The sequence below is a fragment of the Styela clava genome, chromosome 6 (assembly GCF_964204865.1).
Source record: "Styela clava chromosome 6, kaStyClav1.hap1.2, whole genome shotgun sequence".
Lineage (NCBI taxonomy): Eukaryota > Metazoa > Chordata > Ascidiacea > Stolidobranchia > Styelidae > Styela > Styela clava.
This window is the reverse complement of record NC_135255.1, coordinates 10,521,598-10,535,584: the sequence shown is the minus strand read 5'-3', so window position 1 is coordinate 10,535,584 and position 13,987 is coordinate 10,521,598. Positions and strand designations below refer to the sequence as shown.

Genomic DNA, 13,987 nt, shown 5'->3' with positions numbered 1-13,987 from the left:
ATGCTTCGAATACCCTCAAAATACGCATCCCCAATACGCTCTGTTATAGTTCCAAAATCCAGCGCAAACGCTTTTTTATCTTTAAGCACCCCACTAATCCTAATAAGTGTAACAAGAAAAAAAATCGAAACTTTTTTCAACTAGATACAAACAGAAAGTTAACACGCCGCTGCGTAATACAAAAGACTTTTAAGTCTACACCACTCAGCAAAATGTTGGATTTACCAAATAGAGTTCTTTTGTTTGGCTTTTAACAATCCACCACTATAAAAGAGACGCAATTCACCATCGGGCATGGCGTTTGGAAAAAGTTTTCCCCTCATAAACTACGCGAAAAAAGTAAACATTCGTTCGAAGGTTCCCTATTCGATTCTAACTTTACCGTTATAGTTTCCCAGTTGTAACGTACATTAAAATTATAGGAAATACATAAATTTAACAAAGTGTGAAAAATCTGATTAGAACAGTTCTGTAGTAACAGCACATAGATGCTTTAACGTTTTCAAAACAGCTAAAAAATTAGTATAGGGAACATAGTTGAAATATAAATCGTAGTAATGAGTAACTTATCTAGGGGTAAATGAAAAACCACCATAAAACATATTAAACCTATAAATTAGTGATGCAAAAATTAACTCTTTATCGGCCTTCCTTGTTTTGTCACATAAATCCCATCACACCTTATCACATTTTATTATATATATTTCAGCTAGTCATGTACAAACATGATAGTAAAATGGCAGGACAATGTTAGAAACATAAAAGCTGATGGAAATTGAAAACGCAATTTATGTCGGGTCAGAAAAGCAAACAGTATCTGTCACGCTACGCAAGTTGGGCGGTATGATGACGTTATCATCAAACCCTTTACGAGTGTACACTAGACAAGGTCATGCATCCATGTGAATAACAAAACACGCATGACGCAATTTGTAAATTACATTACAATTATCACAGAAATACAAGATACCTAATGAAATAATATAAGGGAAGCCAGCAATTTCATTCTGAACAACACAAATTTTAATTAAATCAAATTATCAATAGTAGCCTATATATGATATGCATACACGTTACGCCGTGTTGCAAAATACAGCGCTTAATTTGAATTTACTCCAAACATAGTAATTGGTCAAATTGGTGTAAATCAGTCGCAATGCGCAAAGCGTTGGAGGTCTTCTCAAGCCACCAAGTTATAGACGGACCAATGAAAAAAAATCAATCTGCAAACGCGGTGCTACCAAAATAAAGGTTTAAGAATCGAATAAAGGATTATTTACGCACTGATTATTAGCTGCATTTACTAATTATATCTGACAAGGCAATAATTGGGAATACGATCACAAACAATGTTTCCAATAACTACGTTTAAACACATTTAAATATCATGAGCCTGGTAATCAAGAAACCTGACAACAACATCTCGCTTAATACGTCGTCAATTTGCTGAGGATTAATTTTTCAAATTGATTATATCATTCGTAAGCATTGTTGATTTAGAAATAACAACAAATGTAAAATTGTTACGTCATAACGGACGAATCGCCAAACAGTCGACTTTCCTACTTCTCTTACGAACAAACAATAACACAGCAGGACTGGAACCAAATAGACAAAAACAACTCAAGAATTCGAATCGAAATATATAACAGGTGAATAAACTGGAAACAAATCCATCGACTGATGTAAACACTAGATACAAAAGGCGACTTCACTCCAATAAACAAATGGAATTGAGTGATCAAATCCGTCATCGCAAGGCTAATTCCCTTCTAGTTATTTCTTCCAAATATCCGCGCCTAAATCGATGATTCACGTTTATAACAATACTAGTTTTGTCCATCATATAACTTATAACGAAAATAGCGACACTTCACAAACTAAAAGTGTGCGATACTCGCAGACCACGAACCTAAATCGAACATAGGTATGGTACAAGTCCAAGCTAGGTCTGGCGAATGTTTCAGAAACGTAATAAATATCACCATTTTATTGAAAAAGCAATTAACAGGTACCAATACCCAAGCATCATGTTTAATATTATAAACCGTCGGGCCCTTGATGTATCTAACATTAAATACCGATGTTTACTACTATTTGTTAATATGACATGCATTTTATAAGTCTTCCTTTCTCGCTACCTACATCATTTGCTAACCATTAGAGCAGGCCAGAAAACAACTCGATATCCCGGAAGCACCGGATTAGGAAATTCGACCCATCCCGGAGTTCGAACGACGTGTTACTACTTCGCCATTATTCAAAGCATATTAATTCATCGATATTTAAATTATCTATTACATCTTACACTTATACTAAGCTCTCTTTGTATAGCTATTTCTCAATATACCTTATCTTGAACGCTAGGAAAAAATCAACCGAGAATGACGCGCTACGTACTTAGTTAAATAAAAGTTACCTTGTCGCGACGTCGTAATGTTTAATGAGAAACTGTGCCGATGATGTATTCTCACAGAGTAACCGAGTATCACACTATAAATCTCGACAAGTGAGGACCATAAATATATCTCTACTTTTAGTGCGATTCATATTCAACCCAACCATATTCAGCTTAACATAACGACTTTACGACCAATTTCTACATGGGAGGGGAATCTCGAGTATGTGTCGTTGTACACCTTAAGCTAACTGATGAGTGGCTAATTGAATACACATATGACGACATCCCTCTGTGCTTAAGATATGACAACTTATGATAAGAGGGATAATATACCGTGGGATAAGTTGACGAGGTCGCAGCTGAAAATGAAACAATTTACAAATCTTATTACTCGAATTACAACTAAAATTTATCCAAAAAAGCAGTTGTGAGCGCTGTTTTTTAACTTATGCCCGAAAGCATATGAAAAGACTCATTCCAACTCGTACCATACTAAATTAATGGTACTCCCGTAGTATGTGAACCAAGATGGCGGACACCAGAACGTAGTATGTATATCAGGTTAGGGTTGGGCCATAATTTATTCCAATTTTCCTTATTTTAGTTCTATTGTGAGTTGCGACTTGCAAGTTCGGAGACTAGCCAAGTGATTCCCATAGTATTTGTACCTGAAATTATGACCTAACCCTAACCTGGTACACATACTACGTTCCGGTGTCCGCCATCTTGGTTTACATACTACGGGAGTACCAAATTAATTATGTACACACATTTCACATGATGTTAATCAAAAATCAACAATTCGGAAATTAAATGAATCCCGCCCTATAAATAAAATACATATGGATGTGATGGAACAGAAAATTTAAAAATTAGATCGATATTCTATCCTGACTCCTATTGAAACCTCTTTGCAAAATCGCCGCCTTGTGAAGACTGGGGACATTCAAACCCATTAATAAGAGAAAAAGTCTTTACATCAACATTGCACTTGATTGGCAGTACACATCTTGTGTAGCTACTTTCGAAATCAATCCTGCTTTCAAATGGCAGCACATTATGCTCTCTTCGGAGGAGGCTATCCAACTAACGATTGTTACCATATAACCGCATCTCTATAGACCTAATACGTCCGAGCTGGCCGCGGTTGTTATATACACCTATTACCCACATATCAGCCCACACTAAACGTAGCCTTGGAATAAAGAGGCATTCAAAACAAGCGGCGACTAACCACAGCGGTCTTTCCGTTACTGGTCGGGAGTAGTATTTCATAATAATAGGATGTGCTTAGATTAATGATATGTCAGCAATGGATAATTATATGCTTTTAGTTTGTGTCAATCTATGATACGACAATATTTCACGGTTTAATTCGGCGTAATAATTCCGACAACGTACAATTGTGCGATCGTTTTTGTATTTTATGTTTATGGAAAGGGACTCACGAGTCACGATATTTGAGGTTGTCGAAGTTAACATTTACAGCAGATACAAACAGATTACAGATTGTATCATACAATTCAGAAATACATTCCTATCCCAAAACCAATGAATCGACATACTCCTATGCCTCATGCCCAACAATAAATAGAATAGGACCAATAGGACCACCGCGTAGGCCACATTTAAACAGTTCGTTACGATAGAGTAAAGTAACGCTTGTTTAGAGCAATACCAAAAACAAGCATAGCCTATAGCAGAGTTCCCATTCCCAACATATCACTCCCTTTGTCTGTTTTGGGTCTCTTTATTCTTCCATCACTACGCACAAAAACTATGTTTCCGTTTATTGTTGATTCCCGAATGGTTATTCGCTAGAGATACTTGCAACTAGCAGCCTGGCTTTTGTATAGTTTAATAATTTATAAAGTGTTCATGAATATACAACAATGCTTAACAACTAAACAATATCAGTAAAACTACACTGAATACAAAGAAACTTTGCTGTATTGCCTCCCCCAAAACAACAGATTCCCTTCCCGGCTATGAAACGCTGGCCTAAAGTATGCGATAACGTGTAGAAACTTGACACGTTGTACAACCTGGGCCTGTCACTTTCCAAAAGCCTCAAAAAAGATGCAAGGCCATACAGATGACACTAAACATTTTTGTTATGTTGGCGATTAAATTTGTCTGGAAACTTGGAGCGAAATTTCATTACCAACTCGAAATTGTCTTATAGTACTATAATCGATTTTCGATCGACTACCGTACCAAAAAGTATAGTAAAGTTTCCAATATCAATAAAACGATGTCCGCTGCAGCATTCGCGTGCTACCTTTAAATTCCGGAGATAACATACAATACATTTTAACACGGGGTAATGAAAAATTTATGGGGATAAAACTATCTAGGACATTGACGTCATTTATATCACTTAAGGCTTTGATCCCCGCGTTATAGATTAAGTTGGGTTTGCCGACTAGCCATCCGTTTATTGACCTGTCGTGCGGAGGTAATTCCGTGTGGAAAATCATAAAATTATTTGATATGATTGCATATATATAGCGCTGCACTGTGAAACTACAAAAAATAAATTTATTGTCGAACTTAGTATCTTGTAGTTGATTCAAACCAATTGTAAATTATCGGCTGTAAATAACAAAATAATGTATAAACTATAAAGTAATAATATATGCATCTAAAAAACAAATACTACGTTTGGAAATGACATTTCAACATAGGGATGACCAAAACGAAGAGAATCTTACAAAATTACATTTGATATCATGATTTCTTGATTGTAATAATAAATTAGTAAAAAAAAAAATTATCAATATGAGTAACTTAGGTCCGAAAGTATGACCAAAAAGTCTTCATTTATTCTTTTTTATCTCAAATTTATGCGTTTCTACAGTCATAATCATTGAATATACATTAGTTTCACTCGTCCTCCATTAAACCTGACCCAATTTATAATATATATTTCATATTATAAAATATTCGAAAGCATAATGTTCGATTTTAGCCATCACTGGTTCCATCTAAGACAGTTAATTTGTCTCTCTGAACCTCAATAACTGTCATTTTTACCAATATGAGAAGGCTACTGTTGCTGTTTCTGAACACTTCATTTTCATATTTTTACATTATATAAACCCTTCACCAAGTATGACTATGTATAATACCGGTTACTTACTTTCAATTTCTACATTCCATACATAATAACAAATTAATCTGAAGATACACAATCAAAGTCATAAAAACTCGAGACATTTCTCAATCTCCATCTGACTAAAGATTCCTAATAGCATACAGATTCCTATATCATTTTGTCTTATATCATCCCGCGGGACTACGACAACACAGTTTATGTCGCCTATTCGATCCCGTGAGACATATTCCATAGGTTTCCTATTGGAATCCTTTCCTATCATATATCCTTTATCATACACAAATAAAAATAACACTAGTAAATTATTGCTAAATCATAAAAAATCAATAATTTGAAACTAAATAATATACCATTTCCAAAATATTCTTAAAATATATTTTCGAATGTGGATATCGAATATCTTCTGAATAATTAAATTTTACACAAAACAATGTAAATTGATAGAAATTATATTCAGTAATTAATAATGTTTGAGATAAACATTATTTTGAATAATATTCTCTATTTTACAGCGAAATAAAACTGATTAGATTATTCGTCTGACCGTCAGATGTCAAATGCTCTACTCTAAGACTAGATAACAAATTTTCAAATGAAAATCATTTGGATTATTCCTAAAACAGGAATCAAGTATACGAAACATAACAAATTGCTACGGTAATTTACTATTGATTCTTTTATACATAACTCTACCAAACTCTATGCACAGCGGAAGAGTTACACTATAACTACTAAAAGGCACCAGAGGCAACGGTTAACACTGACAACTTGAACCCATAATAAACTCTTCAATCGGTAGAGCCATGATTAGTTTGTGAGCATGACCGTGCTCCTACTTGAATTAACATTAACCTTTAACCCCTTGTCATCAATTTTGAGAAATAAAATGAAATGAAACTAAGATGACCGCTAAATCAATCAATCGCGTCGTAAACACTCAAGGCTATATCATAAAATAATTGCAATCAAATACTAATATTAATATGTATGAGTGCACAACACATAGTATAAGATGCAATAACATCCAAGTTTATGAAATGAAAATAGAAAATCGCGTACCGTGGGAAAGAAGACATGCATAACTGGTAAAGCATGTTTCACTATGAATAAGACTTGCAGCAGCCAACTAGCTAGATCACCTAAATCGACTCCTAAGATGGAGTTCTATGAATCACTTAGTATGTAGACATGTAGTAATTGAGTTTGCAGTACTACTGATTTTATCTACAAGTACCCATAATAATAAACTCATAAAATAATGGAATAAAATAAAAATATAGAGATTGAATAGAGATTCCTTAAATGATCACTTTCGAACTGAATACGAAATAAATGTAAAATTCAGGTTGCGTGACATAAAACATTTTTAGTCAATCACAGACAGCACCCACGCAGTTATGAAATAACCAGTATGAAAAATATAACGACGGGAGGCATTTTTGAAACTAGATGGGATGGGGACACCAATACCCATGTGCATATAATACCGCATAATAATCCACAAACACGAGAAATAATATATCGACCCGATTCGATGTATAAAATGTTCCGACATACCCGTCACTTTGATGTTCACATCGAACCTTGAAGTGACTAAGTTAAGCCAAATCGGATAGCTCATTTCGAAAAAAAAAGAATACGTTATCAAATATATTGCAACGCCAAAAATATCACGAGATGCAAATTTTGATGCAAATTTCCCTTTAAACAGTATTGAAAATTTAGACTGTACTAAAATGTTTCAATATTCTTTCTCAATTGCGAATATGAGTAAATAATTCAACTATTTTAAAATGGACATTTTATAAGCCAAAGCCTAATAAAACACACAATTTTATAACAGAGCAATGGTTATTAAAAATATTTTACAATCGAACCCAAAAATAGACCGGCAATAAATTTTTAAGTTTGGTGAATGATATTCAATCAAGCTAAAAGTGGTTTAAATAGGGCTTTCAAGATAAAGATTATATTAGGACCACGTTTGACCATTCCTCCATTTATTAGTGAAACATAAAAATTCTTGAGATTTTAAGATTGTTCTATTGCGTATTAGTATCTTGGCAACAATGAAAACAAAACGTCATTTTTGGCACTAAAATATGTTGGACAATAGGCTAAGATGTTTGTAAAACATTGTCCTTGAAAATATAATATCTCAATAAACCAGATTTACTGTACTGTTAGCAAAGCTCAGATAGTGGAACGAAAATGAATCGTACCTAAGGCATAGATACGACTTATTTTCTGCTTTAATTAAGTCTACGATAATTTTAAAACTAGACATTAGCTCCAAATCCAGTAATCTATGCGTCTTGCCCTATTGTGACAAATCGAAATTTCAAGCTAACGGTATTCAACACATATCTACGGCCGAGTTTGGCCATGCATAGATCATGCCGCCGAGGCGCGATCTATGCATGGTCATACTCGGTAAAGGATAATTCGATGTGGGAGGCATTGTTACAAAAAACTTTCAAAAAAAAAATTTCAACATTTCAATTTTACGACTTGCTAAAAAATACATGCGATATTTGCGTCCGGACTTGTTTCGTTTTACAAAAGCGAAAACAATTCGAACTATTTGTATTATATTAAAAAGTGGAGGAAATTTCAATTCCGTGAATCGCATAAATGCGTAATAGTAAAAAAAACGAATATCTTATATATTAAGTGCATCACAATGGAAATAGGAGGATTTCTCCACGGTTGGGAAATATGGCACGAACCCATTGGCAGAGAGAAAGGAGAAATTGTTGGAGCAAACTGACACTACTAGTAGGCCATATACGAGTATCTTATATATACCACAAGAAGAGAGCCAAAACGAAATCTTTTATCCACAATTTCCTCAAATACATATTCTGAACAAATCTGAACTATGAAAAGGTTACAGTACCTGGATCTAGAGTATTTTATTGCCACAAGTACTTTTAGTGGGCGTAGCGTAACAATTTTTGCATGTGTCTTTCTGACTACGTCATTCAAAAATGACGTCAGGTTGAGGTCAGGAATGACATATGCAAAAATTGTCGGCCGTCACGCTTGACAGAATAAACCCATGTTTCCATGAATGATGAATTTCCATGTTTCGATAAAATATCAGATCTCATAAGATTAACAGGAATATCATAGCTTTCTAGCGACAATAACAATCTTTACCCACAGAAAATTTCAAAGCAAGTGTTCCAGTAATAAAAGGAAAAAGCTATTTTTCACAACAACAATAATAACGAGAAAAGGAATAACAAAAATACACCAACAACAACATATAACAACACTTGGTGTCCAATAAACGACAGTATCTTCAAATTGGCACAATATCCCAAACGTATTCTCAGAACCTCTTCCTAAACTTGATCGATCAATTCCCCCAAACTTCAAAGTAAAATAAGAAAACGGAAAAATTATCCACCTGTTTTCTACCATAGTTGTATCGATTGTGTATGATTCTCCTTTGCTTCTTCCTAATGTTCCTGATACGCTGTGTTGTTTCTGCAGCTGCAATGTAACAAGTAAAATTTTTTACATTTCTTATAAATTTTGAAAAAATTCAATGTAAATAAATATGTGTTAAGCGACAAGGTGGTGATGAATTTTATGCTTATTAAATTATTTTATTGAAATTGACAAAATTTCATTGTCTAGTTAATTTTCCATTCGTTCCAGATAAAAAATAGCCATTGTTACGAAAAACCGGTGTGAAATACGAATTGCAGATTCGAAGTAAGAAACATATTGGATGATTGTCCGTTTTTCTAGCGATCAAGCTTAAAACTAAATCGAAACAATTACTTGTTTAATCAGTGTACCAAATCCTAAACCCAAGAATACAAATTAATATGCAAAAACATCCAAATTATACAATGCCTAATTTCGTTCACTAGTAGGCGTCCATGTTGTGCAATGACAAAATATTTTCTGGGAAGCCAACTCAAGTTAGCATTTTTAAACGAAACCAAGGCACCATAGCTTGTGATCACTAAGTGAGCGTTTTTTTAATTAAATTGTTCTCAAGTCGAGACTAAAAAAATTTTGCTCTATTTCTGCCCAATTATTTCATGAATAACTCAAATATTGAAAACCAGCTATAGGAGAAAAACAAATGAGACATCCTGGTAATTTGAGAAATTGTGAGCGAACGAGTTCTTTTATATACGATTCCATATTTACCACGCAATCGTCACTTTCATTTTTTCTTTTCGAGACGTCGGGCTGGTATGGCAATTATGTGCGCTTTCTATGGCCATTGTGTGGCCGTATGCCCTACACATTCCGACAAGAGATGGGAAATTACATATTGAATATTAATCGTATTGTATTTACCGTAAGTAAATAGTATTATTAGTATGAAACATAGTATGAGACTTGGTAATACAAATACTCAATATGATCGGATGAGAATGTGATAAAGCGATTTAAAATTAGGTGGGTTGGTCATCACGTCATTGGTCAAACTTTAAATAGCTGATGTTGGTCAATCAAATGTAAACCGGCAATTATCTAGCCACTGGAAGCTCGCATCTGCCACCAAGTGATCAAACATGAGCTTTTCACTCACATAGTCTGGTTAGAATAGCATTCCTTGTTCTTGAAGTATCGAATTATCACGAACTATCTCTGTTGCAGGATGCAAAAGCAACTATTCAATTTACACGGGAAAAAACAATGGAAATTTGTATGACAACACATAGTTCGCAAGGAGAAAAGAAAATATCTCCATAGAATCCAGCAAAAAGTCGAAGCCAAAGTCTGTGTAATATCAGTTGTGCTGTTAAAGCCTCAAGCAAAACCATATGAAATTTCCAAAATAAACAAACTGGCTTTACCACCATACCAAATAATTTTTAATAAATTAGGCACGGGATAACAAATTGAAGCGATTCACCAGTCACTACGCTTACTTTTAAAACCTAATATCTACTACTAAATATCTGCATGCCTCTCACCTGTCTCAAAGACTCGGGTACCTGGTACAATATGGAAACAAGTGATAAAATCATGATTGTAAACTTTCCTGTGTCGGGAGTCGGAATCGAAATACAAAATTTTCCTAGTTAGAATCTTTTTACGCGGAGAGGCATATGCAAACTTTTCGACGGAAACTAAAACAGTTTGTTATCTCGAAAATTGCGAAATATTTTTTACACCGAGGGTGGTAGCCAGAGTCGAAAATTTTGTCAATCCGAACTCGAAATCCCGGGTGTATGTTTTGGTTTCCAGTACTTAACAGTACTTACAATATATTGCTTGGAATGTTTCATCAACGAACTGGGAGTCCACGTTGATCTTCCATTATGTTTCTTTGCATTGTGTTTAGGTGAGGTATCTGGTGATGGCGCAATGGGTGGTTTTGACGAAGACACTGTTTCAGCTCTTGCTCGAATTAGAGGATGATCGACTGTAATAAATGTTTGAAATTGTAGCTTTAAAAAAAATGGACAATTTGAATAATCAAATTTGTATCATTCACAGCTAAATCGTGATAATTAGCGTGGAACGTTTATAACTACTATGTGTTGAATGAACAAGGGAGCAATGCAATATATATTTAAGTACATGGAGGTCGAATGTAAAAACAATGTTAAATTCGGGTTAAATATCGGGACCGTAGTCAGAGGGTGCCAAACTTTTCTGTTTCTGATAATGATACCCCTCAAACCTAACTCCAAAAAAAATTCGGGTGATGAACAAATTATAGATGTTCTTATGCATCTAAATGAAAAAAATGAAAGGTCAAGTAAGAGTGAAATGTTTGTATTATTAATTAAATCATCAAACTAAGCAACAAACTCATATGTATAAGATGAAACACATTTATTAATAAAATGAAAGTCTATTGGATCTGCTGCGCCCCATAACGTACTCCCCAGGGCAGCTGCCCATGTGGCCCTCTCCCGCCCATAGTTCTCAAAAAAAACATTTGAGGAAAAAGTAAGTAATAGCCGTCTAGCGACTTCAAGTTCTGAAAATTGGAATCGATTGTTTGAGCAGTTTGCGGGAAAACAGGTGTTTTTACACAACAATCCAAAGTATCCCAACAAGACTAACAACAACAACAACAAAAAATTCATCAAAACGAATCATATTATGCAGATACACTTGGAGTTCAAAATTCTGAAAAATTCAAAAATACGCAAAAATTCGGAAAAGTAGACTTAATCAACTACTCACATTACATTCGCCAAACAAACCTACTTGAAAGTTGACAGACGAAGTTTTATTTATATACTACATAGGCATCAACATTGCTATATGACGCGTGAAAATAAGACATTATCCACGCGTCAATCTTTCGACACCGAGTCGATATAACGTAAGCGGGGCGTAACCACACATATTTTAAATTTACTTCCTACCGCAAATACACCGAAATAGCTAATTTTAAAATATCGCAAAAAATTTGGTACGTAAAAAGGGCTTGTCCACGGAAGCGGGATTTTGGATCACCAAGAACTTGGTTAACGAGTACGGTGACTGCAACTATGATTTTTAACGTAGCAAGCATTCGTATATTTTAAATTAAAACTTATCCAAATAACGGTACTCGAAAGTTCGAACTACTCAGAATAGTTTCTGAAATTGTGAGAGGTGACACCAAGTGGGTGGTAACAGGTAAGTCCTGTCTGCATACCACAATGCATTTGCACAGGTTGTATACAAAACACAGGGGCCAAAGCGGACGTAGCGATCAGGCGGCTGTCCTATACATCATTAGCGAATAGCACACACATGAATCAGGTTTTATTGATATCGAAGGGGAAAGATGCCTACGAAGCTACGATTATAATGATTTACCTCTATGAAATAAAGGCCGGTAACAGGAGTAACACGTGCAACAGTTTACAATAATTGGACACGAAGTAGACCTATGGATCCTTTTGTCATTTTGTATTTTTCTTTTCATTAAAATAGGAAATATCAAGATCTAAATTTTCATGCTATATTTATTCCATCGCTAGCATGATCAAGTCCAATACTTACTATTATCCATATTATTCGGAAAATCTTTGATGAGAGAAGCGACGCTTACATTTGATGCTACATGGGCGACCTGCAAATTTAAATACAGAATGATGAAATTATTTAACACAGGAATAAACATTTTCAAATCGTCTTTGTTCATAGGAAAATAGGTCCGATAAAATATTAAATATTGATAAATCAGCTATGACGTAATACATGAACCATCTGATTTTATGGCGCTCCAGAAGTATGTGTACCAATATGGAGGTAACTAATTTTGTTTGTCTACTTTACATCGAGTTGTATAAAGGGACTGAAATATATGAGCACTTGGCTAACACAGTCAGTCCCGAACTCGTAATAAAAGTCAAATATGGAAAATCGGAATAAAATTATTGCCCAACCCTAACCTGGTACACATACTACGGGAGTATCGAATTTTTTGAGTTAAAGTAGTTGGGATGGCTTAAGAGAAGTAAAGATAAAAGCCCTCAAAGTTACATTACCTGGACGGCATCTTGATTCGAAAAATTCAATATAGTTGTGTCTGCTCCATGCATCAAAAGAGTTACTGCGCAAAATTCTTGATTGTAAAGAGCGCAAACGTGAAGAGGTGTGTTCCCAGATGCATTACGTGCATTTATATGTTCTTCACCTACACTGTCGCATGATAACAGAAGTTCTAATAGTTGCAGACGACCGTGTCGACAAGCCTGTGACAAGAATTAAAAGTAATAAATGACTATTGGCTAAAGATTAAAAAATACTCGAATTGTAGAAATGAATACAAATGTTCCTAATGCGCACTCGGTCGAAAATATATTTATAAATTTGTAACACGTAAATTCGCTCTGAATTTGGCTTTGTACAAGCGGCCACCTTTATGTGCATCTCTATATGTATCCCTGTGTGAAGTATGGGGCAACGCAACATGATTAGGTCTAAAATGCTATAATAACCTAATTACACGGCCAACATGTGTATATTTAGCATAATCTCCAAGCATGTGTACACTGTACAGGTAAATTCGAAAAATTGAGCCAAGGTCATACCGGGGCTTCGATATGTAACGGATATGTAGTTTTGTCGAAAACAGCTTGCTTTGAATATGACATAGCACAGTGTATTCATTTACATATATGTGATCGCGGTGATACGTCTTGTATACGCTAAGTAACTTCGGAACTTCATGAAATGAGGGTCGAAGGTCAAATCGTTATATCAAAACACAAATCACTGGTGCGGGATATAGACTGCAGAATGCAGATATTGTTTGAGTAAAGCTTTCTTTGATGTTGTGCTAAGCTAATGCTATTTACGTTTACGATACGGGGATAAATGAGCTGAGTTGATTTGCGCGAATTAGCGAAGCCTTGTTTCGGCATTGTCAAGTTTAGCCAGACTTCGTAATATAAATGGAAAAGCATGGCCTTCATCTTTGGATAATATTAGGTTTGTGTGTGTCGCTTTTTTAGGCTTCCATTCCATCCATAACCGAAATA

General features: G+C 34.9%; 1 protein-coding gene across 2 annotated transcripts in view; it reads right to left on the bottom strand.

Annotated features, from left to right (window-relative positions):
- LOC120331532 (uncharacterized) overlaps positions 1 to 13,987 on the bottom strand; it is a 77,007-nt gene that overhangs the window by 39,384 nt on the left and 23,636 nt on the right. For both annotated transcript variants that reach the window (XM_039398618.2, XM_039398619.2), the window contains 4 exons: positions 12,992 to 13,198; positions 12,504 to 12,573; positions 10,760 to 10,920; positions 8,935 to 9,020 (listed from right to left, as the gene is read on the bottom strand). In XM_039398618.2, coding sequence (XP_039254552.2) covers positions 8,935 to 9,020; positions 10,760 to 10,920; positions 12,504 to 12,573; positions 12,992 to 13,198 — 524 coding nt within the window. The remainder of the gene's footprint in view (positions 1 to 8,934; positions 9,021 to 10,759; positions 10,921 to 12,503; positions 12,574 to 12,991; positions 13,199 to 13,987) is intronic.